The sequence below is a fragment of the Panicum virgatum genome, chromosome 9K, assembly GCF_016808335.1.
Source record: "Panicum virgatum strain AP13 chromosome 9K, P.virgatum_v5, whole genome shotgun sequence".
Classification (NCBI taxonomy): domain Eukaryota; kingdom Viridiplantae; phylum Streptophyta; class Magnoliopsida; order Poales; family Poaceae; genus Panicum; species Panicum virgatum.
The window spans coordinates 31227621-31255203 of NC_053144.1; the positions used below are offsets into that span (position 1 = coordinate 31227621).

At 44.9% G+C, this 27583-nt stretch overlaps 2 protein-coding genes across 5 annotated transcripts; both read right to left on the reverse strand.

The window, feature by feature from the left end:
• Positions 1 to 609: 609 nt before the first annotated feature.
• Positions 610 to 4689, reverse strand: LOC120651240 (pentatricopeptide repeat-containing protein At4g26680, mitochondrial-like). 2 transcript variants are annotated; one of them, XM_039928669.1, is made up of 3 exons: positions 2594 to 4642; positions 2110 to 2230; positions 610 to 1012 (listed from the first exon to the last, which is right to left on the reverse strand). In XM_039928669.1, the coding sequence occupies exon 1, from the start codon at positions 4503 to 4505 to the stop codon at positions 2922 to 2924; it is 1584 nt and encodes a 527-aa protein (XP_039784603.1). In that variant the 5' UTR covers positions 4506 to 4642; the 3' UTR covers positions 610 to 1012; positions 2110 to 2230; positions 2594 to 2921. The 2 variants fall into 2 exon arrangements, with proteins under 2 accessions (XP_039784603.1, XP_039784604.1); XM_039928670.1 differs by having other exon boundaries at positions 610 to 2230; positions 2594 to 4689.
• A 10530-nt stretch (positions 4690 to 15219) lies between these two features.
• LOC120651241 (acetyl-CoA carboxylase 1) lies at positions 15220 to 27332 on the reverse strand. 3 transcript variants are annotated; one of them, XM_039928672.1, is made up of 32 exons: positions 26844 to 27332; positions 25680 to 26054; positions 25366 to 25572; positions 25116 to 25274; positions 24888 to 24980; positions 24662 to 24757; positions 24278 to 24451; positions 24097 to 24190; positions 23837 to 24024; positions 23697 to 23747; positions 23488 to 23527; positions 23284 to 23408; positions 23075 to 23191; positions 22901 to 22975; positions 22747 to 22803; positions 22554 to 22658; positions 22391 to 22477; positions 21774 to 21965; positions 21500 to 21688; positions 21171 to 21281; positions 20971 to 21060; positions 20715 to 20891; positions 20551 to 20628; positions 20332 to 20454; positions 19976 to 20245; positions 19548 to 19885; positions 19184 to 19421; positions 18729 to 19096; positions 18425 to 18635; positions 17962 to 18141; positions 15713 to 17872; positions 15220 to 15633 (listed from the first exon to the last, which is right to left on the reverse strand). In XM_039928672.1, the coding sequence occupies exons 2-32, from the start codon at positions 26025 to 26027 to the stop codon at positions 15577 to 15579; spliced, it is 6798 nt and encodes a 2265-aa protein (XP_039784606.1). In that variant the 5' UTR covers positions 26028 to 26054; positions 26844 to 27332; the 3' UTR covers positions 15220 to 15576. The 3 variants fall into 3 exon arrangements, with proteins under 3 accessions (XP_039784606.1, XP_039784607.1, XP_039784605.1); XM_039928673.1 differs by having other exon boundaries at positions 26840 to 27294; XM_039928671.1 differs by having other exon boundaries at positions 18729 to 19421; positions 26840 to 27289.
• Positions 27333 to 27583: the final 251 nt, after the last annotated feature.

The following is a 27583-nucleotide window of genomic DNA, read 5'->3' on the forward strand; positions in this document are numbered from 1 at the left end:
CATAACAAAAATTGAACTTTCTTAACAACCACATATTTAATCATACACAAAATTGAATCACAACCAAGCATGCACATGCACATGATGCTCCATTATGTCTTATACTGCTCATGATGATGTTGTTTAAATTTTAATCATGTTTAAAATTTTTGGATCGTGACAGGAGAAAAAGTGAGGAGAGAAGAATTGTCGACTTACAAAGTGGACCCCACATATCAGTAGGTCCATATCAGTATTTTTCCAACTCAGCACGTGGTTGAATCCACCGTGCAAAACCAGATATAGAGGCAAAGCAAACGGTCTGCGAAGTTTGAGGGGTTAAATATCCGGTTTTATAGTTTGAAGTGATGTAATCTGACCGCAAAAGCTAGGAGGGTTACGTAGACTTCTTCCCCACTGGGAATGGAAATGATTCTCACCAATAACTAAGAGCAATTAAGAATTGGCTAATAAGCCATACACGACACGTTATCCCATTAAGACTTATTGTGTGTCCACTGGTTTACATTAATTACTACTCCTCCGTTTACTTAGATGAAGTATTTCTGTTCGGTCGATCGAAATTAACACTGGTTTAGTCATGCAGGCATAGGTCACCAGATTCCAGAATGAGTGTGTCAAGTCGGCATAATCATTGTTTTGCAGGCAACGTCTGCTTCGGGTAACATTCTAGTCCCATAGCACACGTCCACGAAGATGAGGCTGGGTGAGTTTTGGGTCCCCAAGATTCCAGAATGAGAGTGACAACTGACAAGTCAACTTAAACACTTTTCGTGACATTCCAAAATGCTGCAAGATTATTGGCACCGAGAGCAGCTCTTGAAGTGCATGCCATCATCTTTGCACTAATCGATCCATTTCCCACGCCATCCACGGGTTTATGAACCTGCATAATGTTGATCTAGAATGAGTCTTCGTCTTCTATGATCTGCCTTCTTTACCTGAAGGTCCCAGGCTCCCAGCAGCGGTAGATAGAACATCGAACATTTCTCCATCAATCACACGTCACACCCTGAAGGTTGGAGTTGTGTGTTAGGAGTATAGCAAGCGAAACCTTCATATGCGCAAAACATGTCAACTCGGGATTTTGCATCGGTAAACGGAATAGTTAAAAATAATTAGCACACCCTTGATGCCATGTGGTTTAACAGAAAAGCTGTGAAATCATAAGTTTGACTGAACCAGAGACAAGGTAGTGCATGAGGATTTATCAATTATCATCCTACAGATCCATAGGTGCCTGTTATACACATATATGTAATGCTATAGACACATGTCCTCAAAAAACAGAAAAAATACAAAATTCCACAAAATTGTTAAATGATTCAAAACACAGCCATCCTGTTTTACCACTGTTAGCCCATTCAGGCCATTTGATGATAAAAACAAGATGCAAGGAATTACTGGCGAAGAGTCTATTGTATAATGAGCCAGGCATGATACCAGTCATTACTGGACAACAAGTTTGGGCACTTAGTCGTAATGCAGCCAAGCTCAGGGGCAGCAATACACAATTCGAGTAACATCGTAATGCAACCAAGCTCAAGGGGTCATTCAGCAATACACAATTCTAGTAACATCTGCTTATATAGTGAACAATGGTATGAAATTGCTTAAATTGTGATCACCAAGCTGCTGTTGGCACTAGCTGCATTACCAGAATTCAACAAATATGTGCAGCATTCACAAAGACCAGTTAGTTTATATTGGGGTTACTGTTACCTTGTGCAAAATGAAAATTTGGGTGTTGAAGTCCCCATTAGCATTTTGGTATTGAAGTTCCCAATACCACATCGATAAAATATTAGGGTTGATACAAATCAAAATAAAATCTGGCCTGCACATCTCAAAGTGGATGGCTATAAACCTTAGGTGTCGCCACTTGCGTATCGAAGACCTGTTGCATCCTATCTATTTAGGCAAGCTCCTTTCCACTTGGGTATTCAAAATTAAAGCTTCCTCAAGTAGTCAGGAAACAATATATTAATATAAACTTGCAGAGAAACCAGAAAGAACACATATCTAGCACAATGGCAGTAACAATTTTCTGGAGTGCTAATGCAAGATTGAAAATTTGTACAAAATCAGTAAATTCATTATCTATAATACCTTGGATATACCAAACTATACAGTTGAAAAAAAAAGATGTTTTTTCCAGTTTCTCATTTGACAAAACATTGCAGGTATCCATGCTATGTTAGTACAGGTGTCCGCTTCAAATGTATGCACCCTGAAACATGAAATGTGAATTAATACATGTGAAATTAAAAAAATTTGATATTCGACGCTGAAAGGTATTAGAATTTTCATTGACTAGATCTCTACAACAATTCAATTCCCATTTTAAAGTTGCAAATAAAGAAGAATTTGTTCCATGTGCAGATGAAAGTGTCCGAAAGTAGAACTATACCAAGTTACCAATAATATAACTGCAACCTGTTTCAATGTATATCAAATGAAAGAATCGACCATAGATGTTGTACATACACAAACATGTAACCAACTACTGACAGTAAAGTTCAAAGTAGTTTCAGCAAGGCATACCATAATAGAGGAAAATAGAAGTCATTACAGACAGTGCAAAGATACCAACCTCTTGTTATGAAAGTTTTTGTTTTCATAGACACCCTCAGTGTGGCATGCAGTACAACAGGTTCCCATGATTACACTGCTTCCAAAAATTAGGTAGGTTGTCCTTCAACAGAATTTGCATTTTGTTGATCTACACAAACTAGGTGCTGCAAGGATGGCTGAACCAATAAGTGGAAATATGCGGAAAAAAAATTCCGAAACACACACCTAAACAAGTTTCACATCAGCATAAATAGAAAGATTGGAATTCTTGACTTCTTTAAACCATCTTAGCCCACTTGACCAACACATTTTTGATATTCATGAGACTTAGTAGTCCAGAATGCATGTTAACATTTGTTCTCTTTATCTTTATTCCTATAATCACCAGTATAGTAGACATCAGGAATAAACTTTGCACCAATGGCCCCTGAACGGAGGTCCTCCACCAGGTGCAGTTTTTTAGCTTCGGAGAGGCCTTCAAAGAATTCATGCAACAAATCCATTCCTGGAGCCATGCACCTTGCAAGCATATCCTTCAAGACATCAAGTGCTCCTTCAAAATCCTTGTTCTTGCAGAAAGTGGATACAACCATCTTATATGCATCATAATTCGGATGGAAGCCACCTTTTTTCATTGCATTCAGTAGATCCAGTGCTCGTTCAGAGTTCTGCCTCTTCCACTGCCCAACAATCAGTGACATGAAAGTTGACGCATTCGGCTCAAGCTTTGTCCTGCAAAGCTCCTGAACCAAATGCCCGGCCTTCTTCACCTTTCCTTCATTGCATAGCCCAAGAATGAGTGCATTATATGTCACCATATCGACCGCCACACCAGCCTTCACCATCTCCTCATGAACCCTTGATGCCGACTCATTATCACCGAGCCTCACATATCCATGAATCAACGTGTTGAACGTGACCGTGTTTGGCTCCACCCCATTTGCCCTCATTTCACCCACCAACTGGTTTGCCCGGTGCATGTTTCCCTTCTTGCACAGTCCGTGCATGATCGCGTTATATGTCACCTCATTCGGCATGAGCCCCTCCTGCTCCATCCTCTTCTTCAGCCTCAAGGCGAGCTCCATTCCACCATCATCCCTGCAGTACGTGGCAATTAGCGTGTTGAAACTGGCTGGTGTTCTAGAAACCCCCCAGTCTGACATTTCATCGAGCACCTGGGCCGCCTCCGCAACACGCCCCAGGGCACAGTGTGCGCGCATCACCATGTTGGCCGTGTACACGTTGGGCGACATCCGGCACCGGCGCATCTCCCGGAAGAAAGAGACGGCGATCTCGGGGCGCCGCAGCCGCAGCGCGGCCGAGATGAAGACGTTGCAGGAGACAACGGTCGGTAGCAGGCCGTGCGAGCGCATGGCGCGGTAGGCGAGCGTGGCTCGGGAGAGCTTCTTGTCCCGCGCGCATGAGGAAAAGAGGACGTCGAGGGTCGGCACTGCGGGGGCGCTCTGTGTTGCGCTGGCGAGGCGAGCGGTTAGGAGGACGTGGTGTAGGAGGTCCGGGAAGGCATGCGGCGAGACGGAGGGGAGAATTGAGGCCAGGAGCTCGGCGCAGCGGCGCGGCGGGAGGGAGTGGAGCAGGACGGCGAGCGGGAGCGGCGGAGGAGGCAAAGGGAGGAGCGCGGCGAGGAGGCCGTGCGGGATCCCCTTGGCAAGCAACGGGCCGAGGAGGAGGAGGAGGTGGGTGAGGCGGAGCGGGGTGAGGCCCGGGAGGAAGCGGGAGAGCGAGGCGGCGGCGGGGGTCGGCGAGGAAGAGATGTGGGAGCGGAGCGCTGCCACGAATAGGTGGTCCTCGCCGGCGAGAGGCGGGAGGGTGAAATGCGGCAGCGGCAGGGCGCGTGGCGGCGGCGGCATTTTTGGCTCCATGGGGCCACTCGGGAGTTTGGGTGAAGCCAAAGGCTTCTCTGTTGACGCCATAGATACAAAAGAGAAAAAACCATCCAAATACCTTCAAAACAATTTTGAGTCATTCGAAGCACAAAATTGCTTGGCGCAAGGAGAACCTTTAGGGCGGCTGCAACGGGCTGATTTGCTCTCCACAAGACTACCACGTAGGAAAGAAAAACGAGGAGAGAGAATAAGGAGTCGCTAGAGCTCGCGAGAGCCGCTGCCACTCGATGGTGATGCAGCCGAGGTATAGTGGATTGATCAGCCAGCAGCGACAACCGGACACGAGGGGAGGGGGGGGGGGGGTTCAAGGTAACCAGAGGCGAGCTCGGTCGCCGATGGCACGGCTGCAAGAGGCCGCCGGAGCGGCTGTCGGACGGGCGGCGCGCGGCCGCAGGCGCTCGAGGTGCCGCCAGTGCGGCAGCTAGATAGGGCGGCGCACGAGGCCGTCGGAGCAGCCATTGCTTCAAGCAGGCGCTCGAGTGTGCAATGCCACCGGGCGGGCGGCGCACGACGCAGGTAGAGCGAGATGCGGCCGTTGCCTCCTAGGGACGAAATACAGAGGAAGAAGACGGTCGAGAATGCTAAATAAAGGCCTCGGATCGGGAAGAATTCTAGCGGGCACGTTTCTCGAAAAAAAATATTACATGCATGATGCACTAAATGAAGTTTATTTGTAAAATCTTTTTAGGGATGGATGTAACTTTTCGCGACGAATCTAATGACGGTAATTAATCGATGATTTGCTACATTGATGCTACAGTAACCATCCTCTAAACACGCGATCAAGGACCTCATTAGATTCTTCAGGGTCACTAGCGCGGGGTTCTATAGTTGGTTTTGTAAACTGGCTTTGTTTGACACCGTAATTAGTGGTCAAAGTGTCACTATTCACTAGCGCGCTACAAAACTAGCGCGAACCAAACAGGGTCAAAAGCTTACATGCGGTGTCCGCACTGATCTAGCCTCTGCGCACTCGTGGTACTCTATTTCTATCTCTAAAAGAAATTTAGTCATCAAGATTCTCTTCTCTTCTCTATATGCAGTTTCTCCGTATCTGTCCATCCTCTATATCAACTACCATGAGATGAGGCCCACCCGTCATTCTCTCTTTTCTTCTCTCCTCCTTTTTTTCCCCCTCCCATCGTTCACTCCGCCCCGCCCCCCTCTCTCCACCTCGAGCTGCCCCCACGCTTCTTCTCTATCGGCCTCACCGCCGGCGAGCCTGCTCGAGCTGCGCTACGGCCGCCTCCCTCCCTCTCCCAGGTGGCCTCGAGCGCGCTTCCCATGGCAGCCTCAAGCTCCGCGGCCTCGAGCTCGCCGGATCCCGACGTTCGACGGCCGGTGCCTCGTCCTGCCGTCCTCGTCCTCCTCTCTCTCTGTGCGGGGCTCCGCCCCAGCGACATCCACCCCGGGTCAGCGGCGCCTCTCCTCCCTCCGCAGCGATGGCAGGCCGGCGCGCGTCCTCGGCCTCGCGGTGGCGATGGCCGACCGCGAGGTGCTCGTGGTCGAGGCGCCCCCCAGCTTCGGCTTGGAGATGGGCCTTGAGCTCGATCGCTAGGACGAATCCGGCCACCGCGAAATCCACCACCTCCTACACACAAGCCTGAGCGCCTTCTCCCTCCCTCCCTCCCTCCCTCCTCCACGCCGTCGGCCTGCCCCTCCTCGAGCTCCACCTCGATGGCGGAGAGCCACGCGGCGCAGTGGCGGCGGTGGCCGGATCCGCCCCTCGCTGCGCGGATCGAGCCCCTCAACCTCCTCGCTGTGCTCGCCGGTGACCAAGGGCACACCGCCTCCTCATCAGTCCGCTGTGCCCCCCCTTCCCTTCCTCCCCCTCTCTCTCTCTCGTGGAGGCCGGCCTCTCTCTCCCCCGGCGAGCAGCCATCCCCCGCCGTCGTATTGCCTCTAGCCCCAGGAGACGGTTGGGCTGCCCGCGACCGATGGTGGGCCCCGCGCCGCATCCGCTGTAGCGGACGTTCGTTGCCCCCCTGGGAATACCGGATGGGCGGGGCGTCCAGGATGATACTCGACGACATAGTACCCGCTACAGGCCATTTTCCTGTAAATTTTTTTTTTGACTCGGAAAGCTAGTTTCCATTAAACAACAAATCCAACCTGATCACCTAGGACCAAGTTGGCAACAAAAGAGGGGACTTGGCTCATGAACACAGCTGAACCAGAGCTAACCTCACTCGCCCCATGCATTGCAAGGCAATCTGCCACTTTGTTGCAATTTCTCGGACAATGCCGAATGACACACTGATCAAAAGATGAATCAATGAAATCCCTGATTTGCTTGAGTAGGCTGCCATCCACACTTTGATCAAGATCAGTAGAAGTCAGACCCCTGACTAAGTCAGATGCATCAGTCTCAAGGATGATTCTTGATATTCCCAGCTGCGAAACTCTCACCACACTATGTAAGACAGCAAGAGCTTCTGCTTGAAAAGAGGAGGCCACCCTACGCAGATTACCACAACCACCCTCTAGAAAATCACCCACTCTGTTTCTCACAACAAAACCCCAACCTCCTTGATTTGTAACTGCTCTAAAAGCCCCATCAGTGTTGATCTTATACACATCTTCAGGAGGCGGCTCCCATCTCTGTTGTTTGACTTGCTGAAATATATTGTCTGACTTGCGACCTTTCTCAAACTCATAGACATAAAAAAGTCACCAGCGAGCATACCTCAGGACCTGTGGGTCTTTTATCCCCCGCATTTGCCTTATTCCTTGCTGACCACCATCTCCACAAAAGGACAATAATTTGCAATTGAATCTGTGATGGGAGAGACCAGATTGTGTGCATCATATCCTTTCCAGAGTGACAAGCAGCTAAAATGATCCGGTATTCCTCTAGATTTAGCCTCCTCCAGCACTCCTTCACTCCTTTGCATTTGAAAAAAAGATGCCCGGGGTCCTCTTCTAACCTTTGACACATGGGATAGAGGGTGTCCACCTTCATGCCTCTGCGGAGCAAATTTCGCCGCACCGCCAAACTATTATGCACTAAGCGCCAAATAAACATTTTCACCTTGTTTGGGACCTTCATCCCCCATATTTTATCCCACCTAAACCCCGAGTTTCCCACTGGCAATGACTCAGAACTTGCTGCATTCCTGCCCATCTCATTTTCTCTTCTCTGTACGGCCAGTTTATATGCTGATTTTACCGAGAACAACCCTTTTTTATCAAAATGCCAGGCATGCCTGTCCTCCATATCTGGATTAACTCTCAATTTTAGAATAGCTTCAGCATCAAACTCTAAAAAGGTGTCTTTCACTAAGGTCTCATCTCATGACCCGGAAACTGGATCCAGTAAATCCACTACCCTTGTCAATACAGCAGCCCCTCTATAAGTAGCCGGTCTTCTCGTTTTGCCATGTGGAATCCATGGATCCGTCCAAATATTTACTGATTCACCATTCCCTATCCGCCAGATGACCCCCTCCTTAATCAAGTCCACTCCTTTCAAGATACTTCTCCATGTGTAAGAGATCCCATCATGTGCCTCACATTGCAAGATAGTATCATTGGGAAAATATTTGGCCTTTAGCACCTGACCACATAAAGTATTTGGGGAAACCAAAAGTCTCCATGCTTGTCTAGCTAGCATGGCCTGGTTAAACAAATAGAGATCTCGGAAACCCAGGCCTCCCTTGTTTTTTGGGAGGGTTAGCTTGTCCCATGCCAGCTAATGAATTTTATTATCCTCGTTGTTCTGGCTCCACCACCATCTACCAATCATGGAACTCAGCTCATCACAAAGCCCTTTAGTCAGCTCGAAACAGGACATAGCATAGGTTGGAATAGCTTGAGCCACTGCTTTTACTAAAATTTCCTTTCCTGCCTTGGACAACAATTTCTCCTGCCACCCCTGAATCCGGAACCAAACTTTTTTCTTTATGTATTCAAAAGCTTTTTTCCTTGATTTCCCAATTGAGACCGGCAACCCCCAGTATTTCTCATTCTTCGCTTCTAGGACAATATTGAGTGCTTGCCTCACCTCCTCCTTGTCATCAGAGCTAGTATTTGGACTGAACAAGACAGCAGATTTATCTCTATTGATCACCTGTCCCGAGGCAGTCTCATAAACTTGTAAAATCCTCTTTAACTCTTGTGCATCCCCCTTATTGGCTCGCATCAAAATAAGTGAATCATCTGCAAAGAAAAGGTGGTTAATTCTCGGGGCTTCCCTGCACACTCTTATCCCCTCAATTCGGCCCTGCTCCTCTGCTTTCTGCAGTACGGGTGGTCTGTTATTATTGCGGGTGCCCTTATGTGGGTGCCCTTATGTAGTAGACGAAATATTAAGTGCAAACCGGTCCTCAGTGTAAATGTAGAAACTCGAATAATATTGGTCTGTACTATCAGCAGACTTTACAAATTACAATTAATCACCTACTTCACTTGGAACATTTCACGTGCCACCTGTCCGAATAAACATTTTGGTGAAACCCCATATCCTCTCCGTAATCACCTAATTTCTCAAGCTAGGTTTTCAATTTTATGGAGTTATTTGAACAAACAGTTTTATGGAGTTATAGATCTCACGTTTAAAGTAGATTTCACTTGGAGTATTGTGTAGTATGCAGAAAGGGTTCCTCTACTGCAGTTGGGTCACTGACGTGTGGGCCTGGGTCCACACGTTAGTGACCAGGGCCAACTGCAGGGAAGACCCGTCCGGTATGCAATGCACTTCACGAGAGGGCAAACTTGCAAGTTGATATATTAATTCCAAAGTAGATGTTGCGAGCAACAAAAACTCCCCAACCTTTTCTATGTCACTATTTCACACAAAATTTTATAACCCATTTAAGGTCTCATAAGTCCTAAAAATTGCAATCAACTTAAAGTCAACATGCAAATTTTATATTAGTCATTATAATTCTAGAAATCCACGGTAAGAAAAAAGAGTAGTCGTTTTGTCCGTTCCAAATTGTAGGTTGTTTTGTCAAGATACAAAGGTTTTACCATGCATTTAAATAAATATTATGTCTGGATACATAGCAAAGATACGTATTTAGATTTTTCAAAACGACTTATAATATGGAATGGAGTACTGAGTAGATATGAAGGGAATTGTGAATTGAGCGTAGCTTAGCGGGTTATGTTTCTCATGATTGAACCTATCTATCCATATTTGAGTCTCCGACTCCACATGGGAGCTTGTATTTACAGTGTATTTGACAGTATGCTCGGAAAATGTCTCTAACTCAACACCGGTGCTTGTATTTATGAGTTTTAATGGTAGGCCGCATGCCGAGAACCTACCCAGATTTGGGTCTCTGATTAAAATACTTTGTGAGCATTAGTTCTATGAAAAAAAACTACTCACAAAATCTTCAGCAGCTGTAGCACGACCCGCACAGTGCATCTCAGTGAACAATTGTTGAAGTTGAACAATGTAATAGGTCCTCAATGAATTACCACGATATACAAAAGAATCTTGGAGATGCTGAACATCTTATTCATCTTCCCAGTACGAAATCAACATTTTAAGAGAATCCATTGGAGACCTTGGGAAGAAATGTATCACATCAGGATACTTGAACACAATTGCACAACAAGCGTATTTCGAATTAGTTAAAGGGTTGGATAATCGTGAATGAAGTTAGAGTGTATCCATCTCCATTAAAGGTCTGTCTGGTTGGGCTGGACGTGAAAAAAAAAGCTCCTTGGACTGTGAGCTGTGAAAAATCCTGTTATAGGCTATAAACTGTGAAAAAGTTAAAAGACGTTTGGTTGAATTAGCTGTGTGTGAGCTGTGCCTGTAGGTTTGGTAACAACCCTTAAAGTCACTGTGTTGTTGAGAGATTCATTTGTAAATAACTATTTTATGAAGAGAAACTCTTCTTTGAAATCGACGAATCTGGGAATCGAACCACCTGGACGGATCGGCGGGGCACGGGCGAAGCAAGGGGCTCAAGGGGTGGGATGATCCAACGGAGATCAGCCTTTGGATGGGTTGAAGCCACACATGGGGAGATTCTCAGCCATAGATTTTGATGATGTTGCTTTCCTGGGTACAGTTTGCTGGGTAAAGTGGAGTTTGAGTATCTCAGCGGTGTCCATTTTTTTTTGGACCAAGCCAAATTTAATCTGTCGCTTAGAGCATCTCCAAAAACTCTTATATTTTATTAGGTAAACTTAGAGATTGTAGGCCCCTTGTAAAAAATAAAAAAGCACCTAATTCTATGGAGTAGTCCAAAAAATTAGATAAAATGTGATGTCTATATTTAAAACTGGGTACACATCATTCAATTCCGTCGGTCCCTTCCGATTCCACCGTGATCCATCTATTGGCAATGCCCTCGGTGTTGAGCGCTGCTGCCCCGCGACATTGAGCGTCACGTTGCCGTTGGGAGGCTACGGGTTATCCATGTCCATACCCATAAACTATCCATTCCCAATTTATTCATACCCAAATGAGTGGATAATTGTCCAATAGGTATAGATAATCCAATGAGTAGGTAATAGGTCTCCAAATGGAGTGGGTTGAAATAGACCCCACATCAAGAGTCCGACTCTAAAAATAAAACCCCACGTTCACACTATAAAATTTTATCGAAATTGACTGAAATTTATTGGAAATGACTCAGTATGATCGGCAGCTACTCTGTGCAAAGTAGTGTTGCTAGACCTACACGTGGGCCTCACGTCAAGAGCCGGATCCCGAAAATAAAACCTCGCGTTCACACTATAAAATTTTATCAAAATTGACTGAAATTTGTTGGAGATGACCCAGTATGACCAGCAGCTACTCTGTGCAAAACAGTGTTGCTAGATCTACACGTGGGCCCTACTTCAAGAGCAAAGCTACGGAACATAAGAGAATAGAAAAGAACTAGCTAATGGATACGTGGGTAAAACGAGTATTATTCATATATATCATATCCATATTCAAATTGAGATAGATAATTCATATTCTATCCAAATACAATGGGTATAAATTTGAGTAAGGGTAGTGAGTACCATTGGCAACTTTATTTGAGCGCCGCTGCCCTTGAATTGGCGCCGCCGCTGGACGTGAGTGGCGCACCTTTGGAGCTGCACCGCCTGGACGTGGTCAAGACCCTCGGCGGCAGCACCTGTACGTGGATGCAAGGAGACGGTGGAAGTTGGATCAAATTAATTTGAGGTATCGTAATGTATTTGCTTCAATGTTGTTGAAGTAATTTTTTTTATCAGCTGGCTGGCGAATGGGCGGGAAGGAGGAGCAGGGGGCGGGAAGGAGGGGCGACGACGGGCCGGGCGCGGCCGCGCGGGCGAGCGGAGATGTGGCTAGCCCTCGGAGCTTTGCAAAAATTTGCAAAAAGGCCTGGTTGGAGTTTTTGCTCTTCATTTTCTTTTTCTATTTAGCACATGTCGGATAAAAGAGCTTTTGGAGATGTTTTTGGATAGATAGAGGTAGAAGAAGAAGATAGAGTAGATTGTCACGGACTATGCCTCTTCACCGGTCCAGCAGGCCGGGAGAAGGCCCATCAGCATTCGCAAGCCCAACCCATCAGTCGTTGGCCCACGATGGGCAACGTGATCCACACGACGCTGTTCACCGTCGTGGCATGATATGAACTCAGCTCTAGGAAGAAGATGAATGAGAAACTGGTGATTAGCGCGCGCCCATGTGCGCGAGTAAACAATACGTAAAAAATTGTTCTAATAAAAATATTTTGGAACTGCTAACAATGTATATAGCAAATGTGAGTTTCTTTAGAATAAGCAGGTATAGTTGTTCTGTATTTGTTATTAAATTGTAAGCTTCTTGGGAAGAAGTACGATCTATGTGTTGTGGAAGATCCACTTGGATGATAAATATCCAGACGAATAGCTAATAGGAATCGATCAACCCACTAGAGCGCTTGACCGTGGAGCAAACAAATCAGGAAACGGAGAAAAACAAAACGCATATACCATCATCAGCTTTAGGGCTTGTTCGGTTAGATATGGATTCATTAAGGATCGGAAATGATAGAAACAATTAAAAATATAATAAGAGACCGTAATTCATTTCGGGTCAAAAACTAATTGCAATGCACTAAACTTACGATAGCTACATTAAAAGACCGGAAATCAATCCATAAGTCTAGAGGTATAGAACTAATCTCAGATCTCTTGTTATACCTATTATGAGTCTATTTTATTGCAATTAGTTTTTGACCCGTAATGAATCCCGGTCCTTTATTATATTTATATTGTGCTTATCATTTTTCGGACCGGAGTGAATCCATATCTAACTGAACAAGACCTTAGAGCATCTCCAACAGTTTATGTAAATTCCACCCTCTATAATCACATTTACATAACCATTTAGCCAAGATTCACCCTCCAAATTGAAGTCAATTCCAACAGCTTATCCCCTCACTCCTCCATTCCATCCCCTCCTCCCGCTGACCCACTGACAAGTGGGCCCGCTCCATCACCATCTCCACACGGGAGCCACGACCATGGAGGACGAAGCCCGCCGGCGCCGGCGCCGCCGCATCCCCGCCGCCCTGCGCCCTGCCTCCCAGCCGCCCAACGTCCTGCGCCTCCACGCCGCCCGCTGCCTCCCTTGCTCCGGTGCCGCACGGAGGGGGCGGCTGAGGGGTCCGAGCGGGAGCAGCGGGGAGCAGCTTCGCGCGCGGCCCGGCGGGGAGGTGCTTCGGCGGCGGCCCGGCAGGGAGGAGCTCGGCGGTGGGGAGGAGCTTCGGCGGCGGCCCGCCGGGGAGGGGCCCGGCGGCGCGGTGGAGGAGGCCCGGAGTCGCGCGCGGGGGGAGAGGACTCGCGCTTGTCGGGCGTTTGCCGAACGGGAGCAGTCCTCCATCTTTGGAGGATGACGACGCCCATATGCAAAACGAGATAGAGAAGGGGGCGGATGGAGAAGCCGTTGGAAGGGAGTTTTTGTCCTTTTTTCCATCTTCTTCTCTTATTTTACAGATAGAAGATGAGATAAAGAGGTTGTTGGAGATGCCCTTAGGTGGTCTAAGCACGAGCAGAAGCACGCGGGAACAACAAATATGAAAAGTTGTAACTGCAGAAAAATATACCAATGCAAGTAAATCAGATCTAATTTCGATCTAGAAAACAAAATAGTGGGGAAAAATATAGGCCTAATAAAAATCATAGTAAAGGAAGCCACGTCTCAAGGCAAGGCAGATTTCGTAGCCAAGGAAAATGAAGCCAAAACAATTCCAAAATGCCAAGCTAGAGAATCAAAGCAGCAGAAAGAGGAGAAACGAGGCTGAGCAGGAGGACAAACAATAGCGGCACGGAAGAAGTAGCAAATGATTGATGGAGCTCAGCAGCAGAACGCATAAAACAAAAGTTTTTGGAATACATGGGCCTTAGCACAGAAGCTAGCAGCGGGAGGAACAAAACAAAAAGTGATGGCAGCTTGTTTAAGAGAGAGGAGAGACAGATTGAAAGCAGCAGCGAAGGACAGATAGTATCCTAAGCAAACGAAGTACCAGATCTAACCGCACAAAAGTTACGTAGTGAGAAGGACCAACAACAGCGAAGCTCGAAGCCAGCGGCGAAAACAATGGGGAAGAAAGGAACCACAACTAGCGGAGGCAACAAATCCGAAAAGCAAGACGGAGGAAAAAGAGGGGAAAAAGAGCAGGAACACGCAGCCGCAGGACTTATCCAAGCGCGAGCACACCCACGAAACAAATCGGGACGCAACACGGAGGCTACTTAAGTAGGGCACGTGGCAACAGAAGGCGCCGTGCGGTGGTCAACCAAAACGCACACCGCGCAGCTACGAAAAAGTTTACTGGCTGCGTGAGCCACCGCCTCCCAGCCAATCGATCGGCATCGCAGGGATCAGGATTTGCAGCCGACGTGGCCGGGCTGGCCCCACGCCTCCCCCGCCCCGTTTGTTACTTTAGATTTGTAATGGGCTAGAATTGGCCAGCTTGCCGGAGTGGCGGCGATTTCTATCGTCGATTGAATCAAACCTATTACAGTAACATACGGTGAGAAAGTTAATGAGTACTCCCTCCGTCCCAAAATATTAGTTATTCTGGGATTTAAAATTTGTCTCAAAAAATAAGTCAGTCTACTCTATTTAGAAAGTGCATGTGCATGCAAAAATCAATTAGTGCCAAATATAGATAATATATAGGGGCAAATATGGTCATTTTACCTTATTGTTAATTTGTCTTAGAATTTCTAGTATGACTAGTATTTTGAGATGGAGGGAGTAAATAGAAAAAAAAAGAAAACTGTTTCGATGCAGAAACGTCGTAGTACCGTAGACACTACCTATAGATTGTAGAGTGCAGACAATAACTATGGCCTTGTTTGGTTCCCACTAGGAACCTAGCGTGCACGTTTTTTAAGAAAAAAAATCTCGAATGGATGTAGTACTAAATGAAGTTTATTTGTGAAACCTTTTTACGGATGGGTGTAACTTTTCGCGACAAATCTAATGACGGTAATTAATCGATGATTGGCTATAATAACCATCATCTAATCATGCGGTTAAAGATCTCATTAGATTCTTCAAGGTTCCTAACGCAAGGGTTTTGAAGTTGGTTTTATAAACTGGCTTTGTTTGACACCGTAATAAACTGCCAAAATGTTACTATTCCTAGCGCAAAAACAAACCAAACAGGGCCTATAGGTTGGAGATTGTAGTTTCTAAAGTCAAATATCTTGCTCACGTGGTACTGCAGACAATATCTATAGAAATTATGGTTAGGACTGCCTCTCTTACCGTATATCATTAAAAATACTCCGACGGAGAGAGCTAACAGAATAGAGGCAGACCATCTCAATTATTTTGCAAACACCAAGCTTACAGATGAGAAATCATATATTATTTGGGTTCAAAAATAAATAATTACTTGATCATGCTTTCCATTGTATCCGTATGACATCGCCTTTGAGAAAGGCCACACAACTAATTACAAGGTTAAAACAACTAAATACATGACTACATACAGAAAAACTCGTGCCCACCTAAGGTCGATTTCATGCTTCACTCCGCTCTAGCAAGAACCCAAATCAAACATCCAGCAGAGCAGACACAATTTAGGCATGAGATGCCACCGCCGAGTGCTGATGTGCAAAAAATGAGGACATTATTTGGTTGGGATGCGAAGACAGCCACCAATCAACCAAGAAGCTGCCTGAGCCCATCGATGACCTGCTCCCTCTTCGAAGGATTCATCTGCGCCATAATTCAGAATTCAGGGCATTAATCTTAAAAATAGAAAACATAACTGTTGAAATGTTAGAAGAAAGATTACCTTGTTAAGGAGCAGTGAAAGACCGTTCGGTAGGGCTTTCACATCTGAACTTTCAGCAAGATGCGAGAACCATTTGGATACTCTTTCAGCCTTTAACTCCTCAAGATAGTTCTCGTAGTTCTTGGGATCATCCTTCCAAGCGAAGAAAGATTCATCCTCGTTCCACTTGTCACTATCTCCTTCACTTTCCTTGGACGCTAGATACCATTTCTTGATAGACTCCAATGCTGATTTGTGGGACAGCTGCTCACCAGCAGCTTCTTTAACTTCTTTGGCAAGGGCATCCTCAGCAACTCTCCTTCGCAATCTCCCATAGAAGAAGGCCCGAGACTCCTCCCAATCAACAACCTTACCAATCACGCCTTTGGCAGCCATTCTAGCGGAGGTGTCATGCAACTCAGCAAACCGTGTGGCAACCTGAGTATATACAGGCATCAGGTGCTTCATACGAACAGTCATACTCCTCCGGATAGTCTCCATTTCTGAGTTGCTGGCATTTTGTTTCTTCATCTCTTTCAGCCTAGCATTCAGGCCAATCAATTCTGGGTCAAGCCTTAGCATGCAATCTTCCAGTTCCTTTGGTCTGAATTTGATCTCCACCAATCCTTCTGGCTCAAGGACGTTCCCTTTCGCAGTCCTCTCGGCATACATCTCAATGTGGTCCGGATTGATCTTGCTGTCCACCACAACCCAGGCCCCTCCCCGCAGCTCTCCACCCATTGGAATATATACAAAAGCAGGCTGCTTGTATGTCCTCAGATTCTCAACAATTGTTGAACCAGCCTGAAGGATCCCTTCAAACAGATCCCTTTGCCCACCAGAGAAACCTCTCCAATTTGCAAGGATGAACAATGGAAGCTCCTCACGGTTGAAATCCAGTAATGCCTGAGCTGTTTTGGTGGCAGAATCAGGGAACCACACCTGTCCTGCTTGAGGGACTACACGCTCAGCAGAATCAACCTGCCCTGGATCAGCAGGGATGACTTGCATCACCGTCTGGGTTTCCACAGCTATGACACCAACTGGTATTCCACCAAGTTTTGCTCTTCCAGTGATAACTGTTTTTGCCCAGCCTTCCAATGTTTCCACGAAGCTTTCCCTGTCAAACATGCCACCCAACCAGTTGCCTTCACCATCCTGAATGCCACATATGGCTGCATGAGCATCACAAGAATTTTCAGGGAAGTATGTTACAGGTCTTTCTGGTGGGTCCAGGGGTTTCATAATAGGAAGGGGACCACCAACATATGGAGGAACATAACTGAGCCATTTCAGTATAGCAGAAACACCTTCAAGATCATCTGACACGGTCTGGTGGACAACACCATTTGTAGCCATGATTTTGGGGCCACCCAATTGCATATGAGAACTGTATACCTCCCGTCCCAGAAGCTTGTTCAGTGCAGAAAACCCAGTCAGAATAATTGGTTGATCAAGACGTTGTATGCACCGCATACCTAAACGAGCCAGATAGGCTCCAATGCCAACAGCTCTTCCAGTCACAAATGTCAGGGTGAAGGTTTCTTTGTATGCCTTAGAATACGCGCTGGCAATTGCACCACTTCCATGGAGATTCTCACAACCAAGTCCATCCTCTTTCCCAACAATGGTATCAACCACCCATCTGGTTTCTCCATTTTCTAGTTTCAGCTCGTGAGCTATAACTGAAGAGCTTAGGCGTGAATAATCTTGTTCAGTGAGGTAAATGTAGTGAAAACCACGTTCAGGGCTTTCATCATCAGACCAGCCGACATGGAAGCATGCCTTGACTTCCTCTGCTACACCAAGCCTGGCACCAGCAGTTGCTGCCAGGTAGATAAGAGGAAGTTTCCTCTCACAAGCCAGGTTGGTAACTGCATCAAAAAATGCATCTTCTCTTGGACCAAAGGACCCAGCTTTAAATGTCACATCATTTGCAACAACTATAATCTCCCGACCACTTGGGAATTCAGGTGTGGACAGCTTCATGTTCCAAGCAACAATGCCAATATCATTGATGCCTGGGGGGCGTTCAACTGAAATCAATGGAGTACCCCACGCTCCATCTGAATCAGCAAATATAAGCTCTTTCACTTCAGCATAAAGTTGATTATGGTCATTAGATTCAGTAACACCATAATTACTTGATTTCCATGACCTCTTCAGCGCTGTTTCAAATGCCTGCAGAAACAGTATTCATGGTATGAATTGATCTGTTTAAGCATGCCATAACAAATGTTAGGAAAAACAAGTGTCTGCCAGCAAGTTACCAAGGGGAAATCATAGCAGTATGTAGTTTCGTTTTTCCTAGCAGCATAACGTTTAAGGTCAATAGCATCCAAAGGCTTGTACGGTTCATTCAATGCAACGCCATGCAGAGGGCCAGCCGTGGCTGTGGCAGAGTGGTAGATAAGCTGATGTGTACTGGGGTCCTCCACTTCTCGGTAAATCTGAGACCCAAAAGAAATTGAACATAAGCACAGTAAAAGTGCAAATGATATTTTTCTACTTAAATGTAAATGATCAGAAATACTTAGCAGATGCCAGATGGAGCATTTGCTATTCGCTAACCACATAAGCTAAAGAAACATGTACGGCGATCTATGAGGTTGTAATGACTGCCAGGTTTTATGCATATCAGACTGGTCTTTGCATTAAGTAGCAATCTTTACAGTCATTACTGAATCATTGTTATGATTACTAGTGCAGTAGTGCGATTCTCAAAGAACTTACATCAACAGTGCAAGTGTGACCAGTAACATTCGTAACAACAACTCTCCAAGCACCACTAGCTTGCCCATCACAAACCAACCAGAGCTTCACTTCCCACTGGCACACAGAAAGACGATGCATCCTGACCCCAACATGCTCATATAAATTCAACGCCATATGCTTCAAAAGTGTGCATGCAGTTGCTTCTTCCTGATCAACTTCATCAGCCATCCTACACAATGAAATAGCAAAATTTTAACATCTTTAAGCAAATTAACAGTCTATTCTTATCAGTAAGATTGAAACACAGTGTGCATTGACTGACCTTGAAAATGGAATAAGTTCTTGCAATTGTTGTTCTCTCAGTAAGCACAGATACATGTGTGAATGGCCCGATCTCACAGTCTCACTATGAGCATGTAGCTCTATTTCTTCTAGTGCTCCCATCAATGATCTGAGAATGCTGTTTGATGTGAATGATGATGAAGCTTGAGTGCGGCCTACTTCATTGTCAATACTTCCTGACAGGAAACCATTTGTTGCGCTTGGTTGTCTGACTATGGTACGAAGGAACATCCTCTGGTCGTTTAATCTTTGATCTTTCTTGTTCTTTGTAAGTGTATAAATATGCCACTGTCGGTCACGTGATGGGGTGTATTTTACTTCAGTGTAACCTTCCAAATTTACTTTGTCCTGTATTTGAAGAATTTTATTGAGAAATACAGTTATAGTTGAAGAGAAGATTAAAATAATATGTGAATAATGAATGTAGCTACATACCAGCTCAAGGAATATAGACAATGGTGGTTCCACATGGCGGAGCATTGGATCCTCCTCGTAATAAAGCTTGTCAACAGACCATTGGAAAGAGTGTCGCATTGGCGGACGCCCTTCATCTCGTTGGATAATGCAACTGACAACCTTAACACCAGCACCATTAAGATGTGATGTAATAGTGTTATCCTTCAAAATTTTGGATAGTTTGTTGATCCTTTCTTGTGCTTGATCCTCATCGCCACTAGAAAGAGGACAAAAAAAGAGGTAACATAAGGAATCGATGACATTCATTAACCGATAATAGTATCAGTATTGAAGAGTTTCATTGAAACAAATTGACACATAAGGATATGGAGAGCAAACAAACCTGTCTTGGAGAGTACTCATCTGATTATTGATACCAACCAAAGCAATATGCAGCATATTGCTTTGATTAGAATTTACATGGGTACCATTCGAGACACTTCCAACACCTGCTCTATACTGTGAAGTCTCCTTCAATGCAGAATCAATTGCAGTTGCTAGAAATTGGAGAGACTTGATTACAACCATGACACCCCATCTCTTCTCAATGGGACTCTCTACTTGCCGTAGGAGCACATCTTGCCCATTTCTTTGCTTAAGATGCTCTTCAGAGAACTCCCATAGAGCAATTAGGCCAGCTCGGTGCCATTGCATTCGGATACTTCCACTTACAAGATAGGGCTGTAATATGATTTTGGGTCAGGTCACAAAGAAAATGCTAATATTAAGCTGTATCAAGTCAAGTGAAGTCATGGACATATACGATGATACCTGATACAATCTACGAATATATGTCTCAACCACCCTCCGCTGAAGAGTAGGATCGCTATGATCAAACAAAGCCACAAGAGCATCTTCAACTGCCAGTGGAGCACATACTAAATCTTCCATCCTCTCATTTATCGCCATCTTTCTTCTAGGTGTTGACACCCGCTCTCCTTCCTCAGTGAACATCTCCAGCTCTGAAAGGCTTCTTGCTATGCTTGTGCGAAGCTCACTCAATTTAGTGTGCTCAAGAAGTTGGCTTGCTTTGAGTGCCAGCTGCATTAATAATAATATATTATACAATTTTCTAGACTATCACATGAGCAAAATAAATAGAACTTCATTCTTCCAAACAACTGTACCTCAGAATATGATGTATGGTTCAAGGCTGAGAAGCGAATCAACTGATCCCTGTAAGCAGATGGGTTTGGATATACTAATGCTTCCATAAGCCGTAGTATTAATTTGTTTTTGTTTCTCACACCCTTCAAACAAAAACAAATTATCAGTCAAAAGCACCCTTGAAAATAAAGATTTAACAAAATATTTTTTTAATAAAAAACAAAGTTTACAGAAATTACCTGGTGCGAGAACACAATGTGCACAACCTTCTCAAGGTCTTTTGCATGTTGAAGACGTAGACGCTCAATAACATCAGACTGAAAATGCGAAAACAGAAAAGGCGATGATTGTTAGCATATTTGGTGAACAAATCAGAATTGAGCAACCCGTACTTAAGGCTGACCTGAAGGTTATCATTGAAGAGTTCTTCAACAGACAGATACTCCTCAAACAGAGATTTGACAACAACACGAGCATGGCTTTCTCTTCCACCCTCATATGACTTGACCAGGCTCATAAGTGGTTCCACAAGCCTCTCATTAGTAACCCTATCTTTCTCCGAACAGTATGCAAGATTCGCCTACAATATCAATTTCTGTAAGGAAACAATAGAAAAACTCAAAAAAATAATTAATACCAAATAGCAGTCTCAAACTGACCTCCATAACCCCCCTCAACAACTTTGCAGGGAAATCCTTGCTCTTGCGGAAGTCGGGATTCAATTCATACTCCTTGTACTTACCATCCAACTGAATACATGGAAAATTATTTACGACATCTAATGCTACCCAAAATAAAAGAGATAAAAAATAAACAAAATGCAATTGATGAAACAAAAAACTAGTAAGAAGCTAATCACCTCATTCCTAAGATCTTTTGGAAGTCGTGTTGCCAAAACAGACATTAGTTCTTGCCATTGTAGAAAAGGGAGCTCAGGGCTGTCTAGGCAGTTTAGCAAATCTTGTACAACCTGAAAAGGCAAATATAGTAACCAAGATATTGATTAAATATTACATGATGACTAAACTATTTTACAAGATGGAAAAAAGTTGTTTTTCAAGAAGACGGGATAGTGTGTGTGCCATAAACTGTGAAATTGGTATTCCTTTGTAGATGAAGATGATGAAAGGGGAGAGAAAACTGGAAAGCAAATTGAAATTACATATAATTCTAAAAATTAATTCCTACCTCATTGATATTATGTTCATAACCTGCAAGGATCATGTGTGTAGAATTCACACTTGCAGCAAATTTTTGATGAACTTTGCCAGAAATAGCAGTAGGAGGTCCCAGTTTGGGGAAGGAGCCATGAAATGGTTCAGCTCTCCTCACAGAAGATGGGTCATCAAGGTCCAATGTTGCTATTAGGTCATTCGCCTGAAAAAAGAAAAATAGACATTTAAGGAGAGAGGGAGGGAGAGGGGAGTAAGCAGAGGGGGAGGGAAATATAGAGGAATAAAACCTGCATTGCCTGGCCCTCAGGCATAACGAAGTGAATGACACCAGAGGCAGGCAGTAATAGTGGCATGCACATCTTCATGACTTCCACCTCAGCATATGGTGTATCAGCATCCACATGAGAGCCATCCGCAACCAAGAACCGAAGAAGTTTGCAAGGTGTATCAGCCAACAACTTTGAAGGATCGTGTTCTTTCTGTGAAGTATAATCAAGAGAACGAAAAATGATACCATGAACTTCCATATGATGTGAGAATACATTTAAGAATCGAAACAATCCAAACTGCTTATTCCTTCGAGTCAAATTTGACTTTGGAAACTGAAGATACTAATAGTTGCTAACATCAGGTGCTTTGACACATGGAATGTCACAGTTATGGAAAATGCCAAGCAGAAAACTTGGACAGAAGTAAAGAAATCTAAGTTCAAGCAAGTTTATATAACTCAGGGCTATGCTGTATCATAGCTTCCTAAATCGTATTCTACCCTCTATGTAGACTAATTTAAAGATTCGCAACAATTTGCGAGATCCAAAAACTTTAGTTCCGAGTAAAGTTATGTAGAAGGCATTGTGTTTGAGTATAAAAAATATATAGAAGAGAACAAGAACGCCATCTTTACCTGTAATAAGCATGTCCTACCATTGATGAGAAGGCGTGTACCAGCAGCCTCTGTCTCTGCATATATTACATGACTGTTTCCATCCAACTGAAGAATTTACAACAAAGATGGATCAGAACCTTTTTTTAATAGAAAAACAGAGGGTGTAGGGTAGAAATATTACCTGCATTAAAAGTCCACCGTCTCGCAGTGAATGGATCTCCGCTTCAATCTCTGATCCATTCATTCTTAGTTTATAGCTGCGGGGTCCACCTCTCACTGTCTCGACCTACAACAAAGTTTAACGTTTAATTTTTCTTAAAAAACACAAAGTGGTAGGTTACAAAAATGTAAAGAGAAAAACTATAGATAAATACCGTGTGTTTGCTCCCCTCTATGTTTAAAGTAACGGTCAAATTGACAAGTGAGATGTGCTGCAAATCAGAAAGGAGTCACACAGCTACCAAGCTGGTTTAAGTCAAACAGCAACAAGCATAATCTGCAATAAGGGCATTTCAGGAGATAGTATACCTTTGGTGGTATCTGACCTTTGCTGAGATAACCTACATAGTCGGTAATAACGCTGGAGCTCCTGCTTGATGCTTCCTGTAAAATAAGACACAATATTTGGTATTAGCAATGATACCTGTATTTGAAGCTCACACACAGGTAAGAAATAATGGTTCTGCAGTCAAACAGGCGTACATATAGAGCTCCTCCAACAACAGAGAGGTACCATGGGGGCCTCTCTGCTCTAACCCGCATAGCTATTCTGCTGTCAAGCCAACCAGTATGGATCTTATTTTCTCGGTATTCTGCTGCCTGTACAAATGGAAGATTGAAAAATAAATTACACAAAGGGGTCGTATCATCTGGAAAAGAAAGTTTGATATGGAGGTCATCAATCATCATACATTCAAAAGATCCACTGTGTAATCAACATTCGTGCGAATCTCTCCACGGATCTGAATCTCTTTCAGCCCAAGAACCATATTGGCTATGGCCAAAGATCTAGATTCCCCAAATGCAAAAACATGACCTGCAATCAAACAGCACTGAATTTCACCAAAACCATCAAGAGATACCAGAACATGAAGAAATCCTATTATGTTACTTACCGAACTGTGAGTCCGAAAATTCATGAATTGCTCCTCCAGACTGAAGAAAGGGAAATAATATTTGGGTTAGTTTGTATCATACCAAGATACATATTTTAGCAAAAAAATCGATTCAAACCAAGAGACATGATATTCAAGACTAATACTTTGCAGCTGTAGTGATGTGTAACACAAAAGAAAATAACAAATTTGAATGGGCATATACTTGCCTTAACAGAGAAATAGGCCCAAACGTTTGGTTTGCTTTTAAAGTTTAGCTCCTGACAAAAAGGCAAGATAATGTCAGATAACATATGAGTAAGCATAGCAAGTGGAATGCTTAAAGAACTTCCAGTCAAGTAAAACCAACCTCCACTCTTCCACTAGTAGGCTTAAACCCATCATCAGGATCCTCACTAGTAACTCTGACAGCAACACAATGGCCCTTGGGCTTCACTGACTGTGCTTTATCCAAATCAAATTTAGTCGCAACAGCTGATATTTTCCTCCAATCATGATAACCACCCCCATGATCCATTCCGTAAAAGCGTCTAATCTCTGCAGCATCCATTCATCAGAACAATGGGACAAAATAATCTCATTAATCATTGAGTTGGAAAGTTGAAATACCTGGAATGTTATACAGGGGTATACCCATTCCAACTGCAACTTGGGCTGCTGGTAAGTTTATTTCAGCTATCCATTCAGTCACAGGATGTTCTACCTGAAAGGATGCCAGTCAACAACAGAAAACGCTAGAAGCACAGAAGAATGCCAATGCAAATTCCTACATTGGATGTTTAGAATAGACCTGCAATCGTGGATTAAGCTCCAGGAAATAGTATTCACCGGTTTCCATGCTATACAGATACTCTACTGTAGCAGCACCAACATATTGCACACACTTAGCGAGCCGTCTTGCTGCCTGCTCAAGCTCTTTAACTGTCTCTGGAGCGGCAACTGTGATTGGCCCCTCCTCTATAATCTGTTGTACAGGTAAATGGTGAAAAATATTTCTTCATAAAAATCAGAATATGGGATATTTTTTGTCTTGCACTAAGTCAAGTAGTCAACTAAACTTTATTCAAGAAAGATATAAAACTTCCACAGAGCACAATACACAATCCAAGTATGGGATGAATTCCAAGAACTCAAAATGGAAATCATAGCTTAAAAAATAATTCTAAGAGCTAACCTTTTGGTGCCTTCTTTGAACACTACAATCTCGACTGTGTAGTGCTGCAACATTGCCATGTTTGTCACAGAGCAACTGAACCTCCAGATGTCGGCTCTACAAAGAAAGAACAAAACAAAAGCTTTCAGAAGAAAATAAAACCAAAGCATCCACGATACAAAGAACAAAGGTGGAATCAAAGCAAACAAGAAAATAAGCGAAAGGAAATCTTTGAATCAGTTCGCACCTGAGATGCCACTTTCATAATAAATATAGGTGAGCCAGGGACTTCTCCTTGAACTTGCTTGAACAGTGCCCTTACCTCATCATCGTTATGTACCTACAAATCCATGCAGATGATATCAAAATTAGTGTTAATTTACTCTATTTTTTCCTGAAACTTTCACATCATGTTTTCTGAATACTGAACATTTCCCTTCTTCTTTCTGGAGTTCAACTGAAAATGAAAACCAACCTTCCTTATTCCTTTACCACCGCCACCCCAAGATGCCTTGATCATGGCAGGATACCCGACCACCTGACAACTGGCCACTGCTTCCTCTGTAGTGGAAACGCAAGCATCCTTATATATTTCCTCAGGAATCGAATGGCAGCTTTCTGGTGGAACTTTCACCTGAAGAGAGTTTCATTTAATGATAAGCCAACACTAAACTAGCAGAGAAAATAATAGGAGCAAAGCCACACAGAAATAGGAGAAAGCATACATGTGATCCGCTCCATGGAAGAGTTGGAACTCCTGCTGCTTGCGCAATAAGAGAAGAACCAATCTTATCACCAAGTGCAGCCATTGCAGCTGAAGGTGGCCCAAGAAAAATTATTCCCTTTTCATTAAGAGCATCTGGAAGTTCTGGGTTCTCAGATGCATGACCCCAGCCAGGCCAAACTGCAGACACACGAGTTCTCTCTGCTATCTGTGGATGGTGAATTCACAATGTTAATTACCAAATTTACATGGTGAAAGTACATGTAAACTAAAAACAATTATGTGAAAACTGGCAGGATGATGAATTGTGCTAACCTCCACTATAAGCTGTACATTCGCATAGTTGTTATTATTCGTTCCTCCAGGAACTTCTACGAATTGGTCAGCGATTCTTATGTGCTCAGCATTAATCTTCAAGTCCTCCGGAGTGGCCATAGCAACCAAGAGAATGGCCTTCTCTGTCCCAAAGGTCTCCAAGGCCCATGTGCGGATGCTGCGCATGAACTTGACCGCAGCCATCCCATTGTTGGCAACTAGCACACTGTGTATTGGTGAGTCTCCACCAAGCGCTTTACAGAATTCATCAACCTCTGATGGAGAGGACGGATGCCTCAAATTAGGCATCCCGTTCAGTATGCCGTTCATCTGGTAGGGCTCCACCATTACTTCACCCTCTGAACTTCAGACTTCCTGGTACCCGCAAAAGAAACAGATTGTTAGTAGATCAATTATGACGGGGAAACTGCACGCATATCAAGAAATCACTACCACAATACTTGTCCCATTCATGATCAGACTAGTCCAAATTCGAATAGGCAACTAAGAGTTTCTGAAATTGTGTCCTGAAATGACAGCAAGTTGCTAGCAGAGAAGTGACCTATTTAATAACTGGATGAAATTCTTAGGGAGTAGCTGATTGTATGGAAATAGAGTACAACCAGCCAGCAGGATAAGAAGTGCAAGGCCACAGGTTTTGATTTCCTAGGCAAAGGTAGATATGTTGACCGTGTATGCTATGCGATCACAGACAAGTCCACGGTTGATGTGAGTCCAAAGTGGAAAGCCGAAAGGCCAATGCATATACGGTCCAAACAAAGGGGACCAACAGCCCGGGCACGCCAACAAACAAAACAGCAAGCTCCCTAACCAAACTGAAAAGGAAACCCGCTGCCTTCGCTTAACGAATTCCGGTTGCCAGCAGCAGGCAGAATCACCATTTCCTCAATCCCCACTTGGCGCGCCCACAATCTGATCGACGGAATGCCGAACCGAGTGCCCGGCGCGGCTGACAAGTACAGGCGATCCCGTAACCGACGGCGCCGCGGGAAATCCCAGTTTGGAGCGGGATTTGGGTGGGGGCGGCCTCGAGCGGCCGGCGGCGCGCGTAGCGATGCAAAATTGGAACACCCGAGTGGAGCGGAGCAGAGCGCCAGCGAGGAACAGAGCAGGCAGAGAGAGAGAGAGAGAGCGCGTACGTACGTCCGAAGTTACAGCAGCGTGGCGCGCGCCTGCCCGCCGCCAGCTCGGCGGAACGCCGCGCGACCGGTGCCGGCTGGCGCCGACGACAAGGAGGAGGTGGTGGTGGTGGTGGATGAGACCGCCGGGCAGATCAAGATCCAAGCGGCGCCTTAAATGCGCGGCGCGACGCTACAGCGCGTGCTCCCAGCCCCGCGGCGAGGAGAGAGGCGGGGAGGGAGGGATGGGAAGCGGAGGCGACAGGGCGAGGTGGAGGAGCGCTCCCGGGCCGTGGCGACGCCGCTGCTGCCGCGCCCGCGCGCGCTTTTTAAGCGCCCGCGGCGATGGCCGCGGCGGGGCCCGGGGGGGGGGGGGGGACCAAGAGCGGAAGCGGAGCGGAGGCGGGTAGAGAGAGAAGGCGGAAGGCGTGAAGGGGAGGGGAGAGAGAGAATTGAGTTGGGAATTTGACTGGGATATGGGAGGGATGGTTGGGCGTTGGATCAACTAACCCCCAACCCCAGCCGCAAGCCGTCGTCTCGTCATCACGGCGGCCATCAGTCTTTTTTTTTTCTCGAATAACGGCGGCCATCAGTCACGTCTCTCGCGCACGCTCTCTATGTGCGTCACCCAGGGGAATCGGGTATTTGCATATCTGCCCTCCATATTTGCAGACTAATAACTAAAAGCTCTTACAATAATCAGGAAGCTATAAAAATAAAAGTTGAAATCGAAATCCAAAAAAGTAGAATTATTTTTTGGACGTT

Excerpts from the sequence above, each read along its gene's own strand:
- LOC120651240 (XM_039928670.1), bottom strand. The coding sequence starts at position 4,505 with ATGGCGTCAACAGAGAAGCCTTTGGCTTCACCCAAACTCCCGAGTGGC.
- LOC120651241 (XM_039928671.1), bottom strand. The coding sequence starts at position 26,027 with ATGGTGGAGCCCTACCAGATGAACGGCATACTGAACGGGATGCCTAAT. Across the intron at positions 24,758-24,887 it reads TTATGAAAGTGGCATCTCAG|AGCCGACATCTGGAGGTTCA; the intron begins GTGCGAACTGAT and ends CTTTCTTTGTAG. Across the intron at positions 18,142-18,424 it reads GTCACACTTGCACTGTTGAT|ATTTACCGAGAAGTGGAGGA; the intron begins GTAAGTTCTTTG and ends TTTGGGTCTCAG.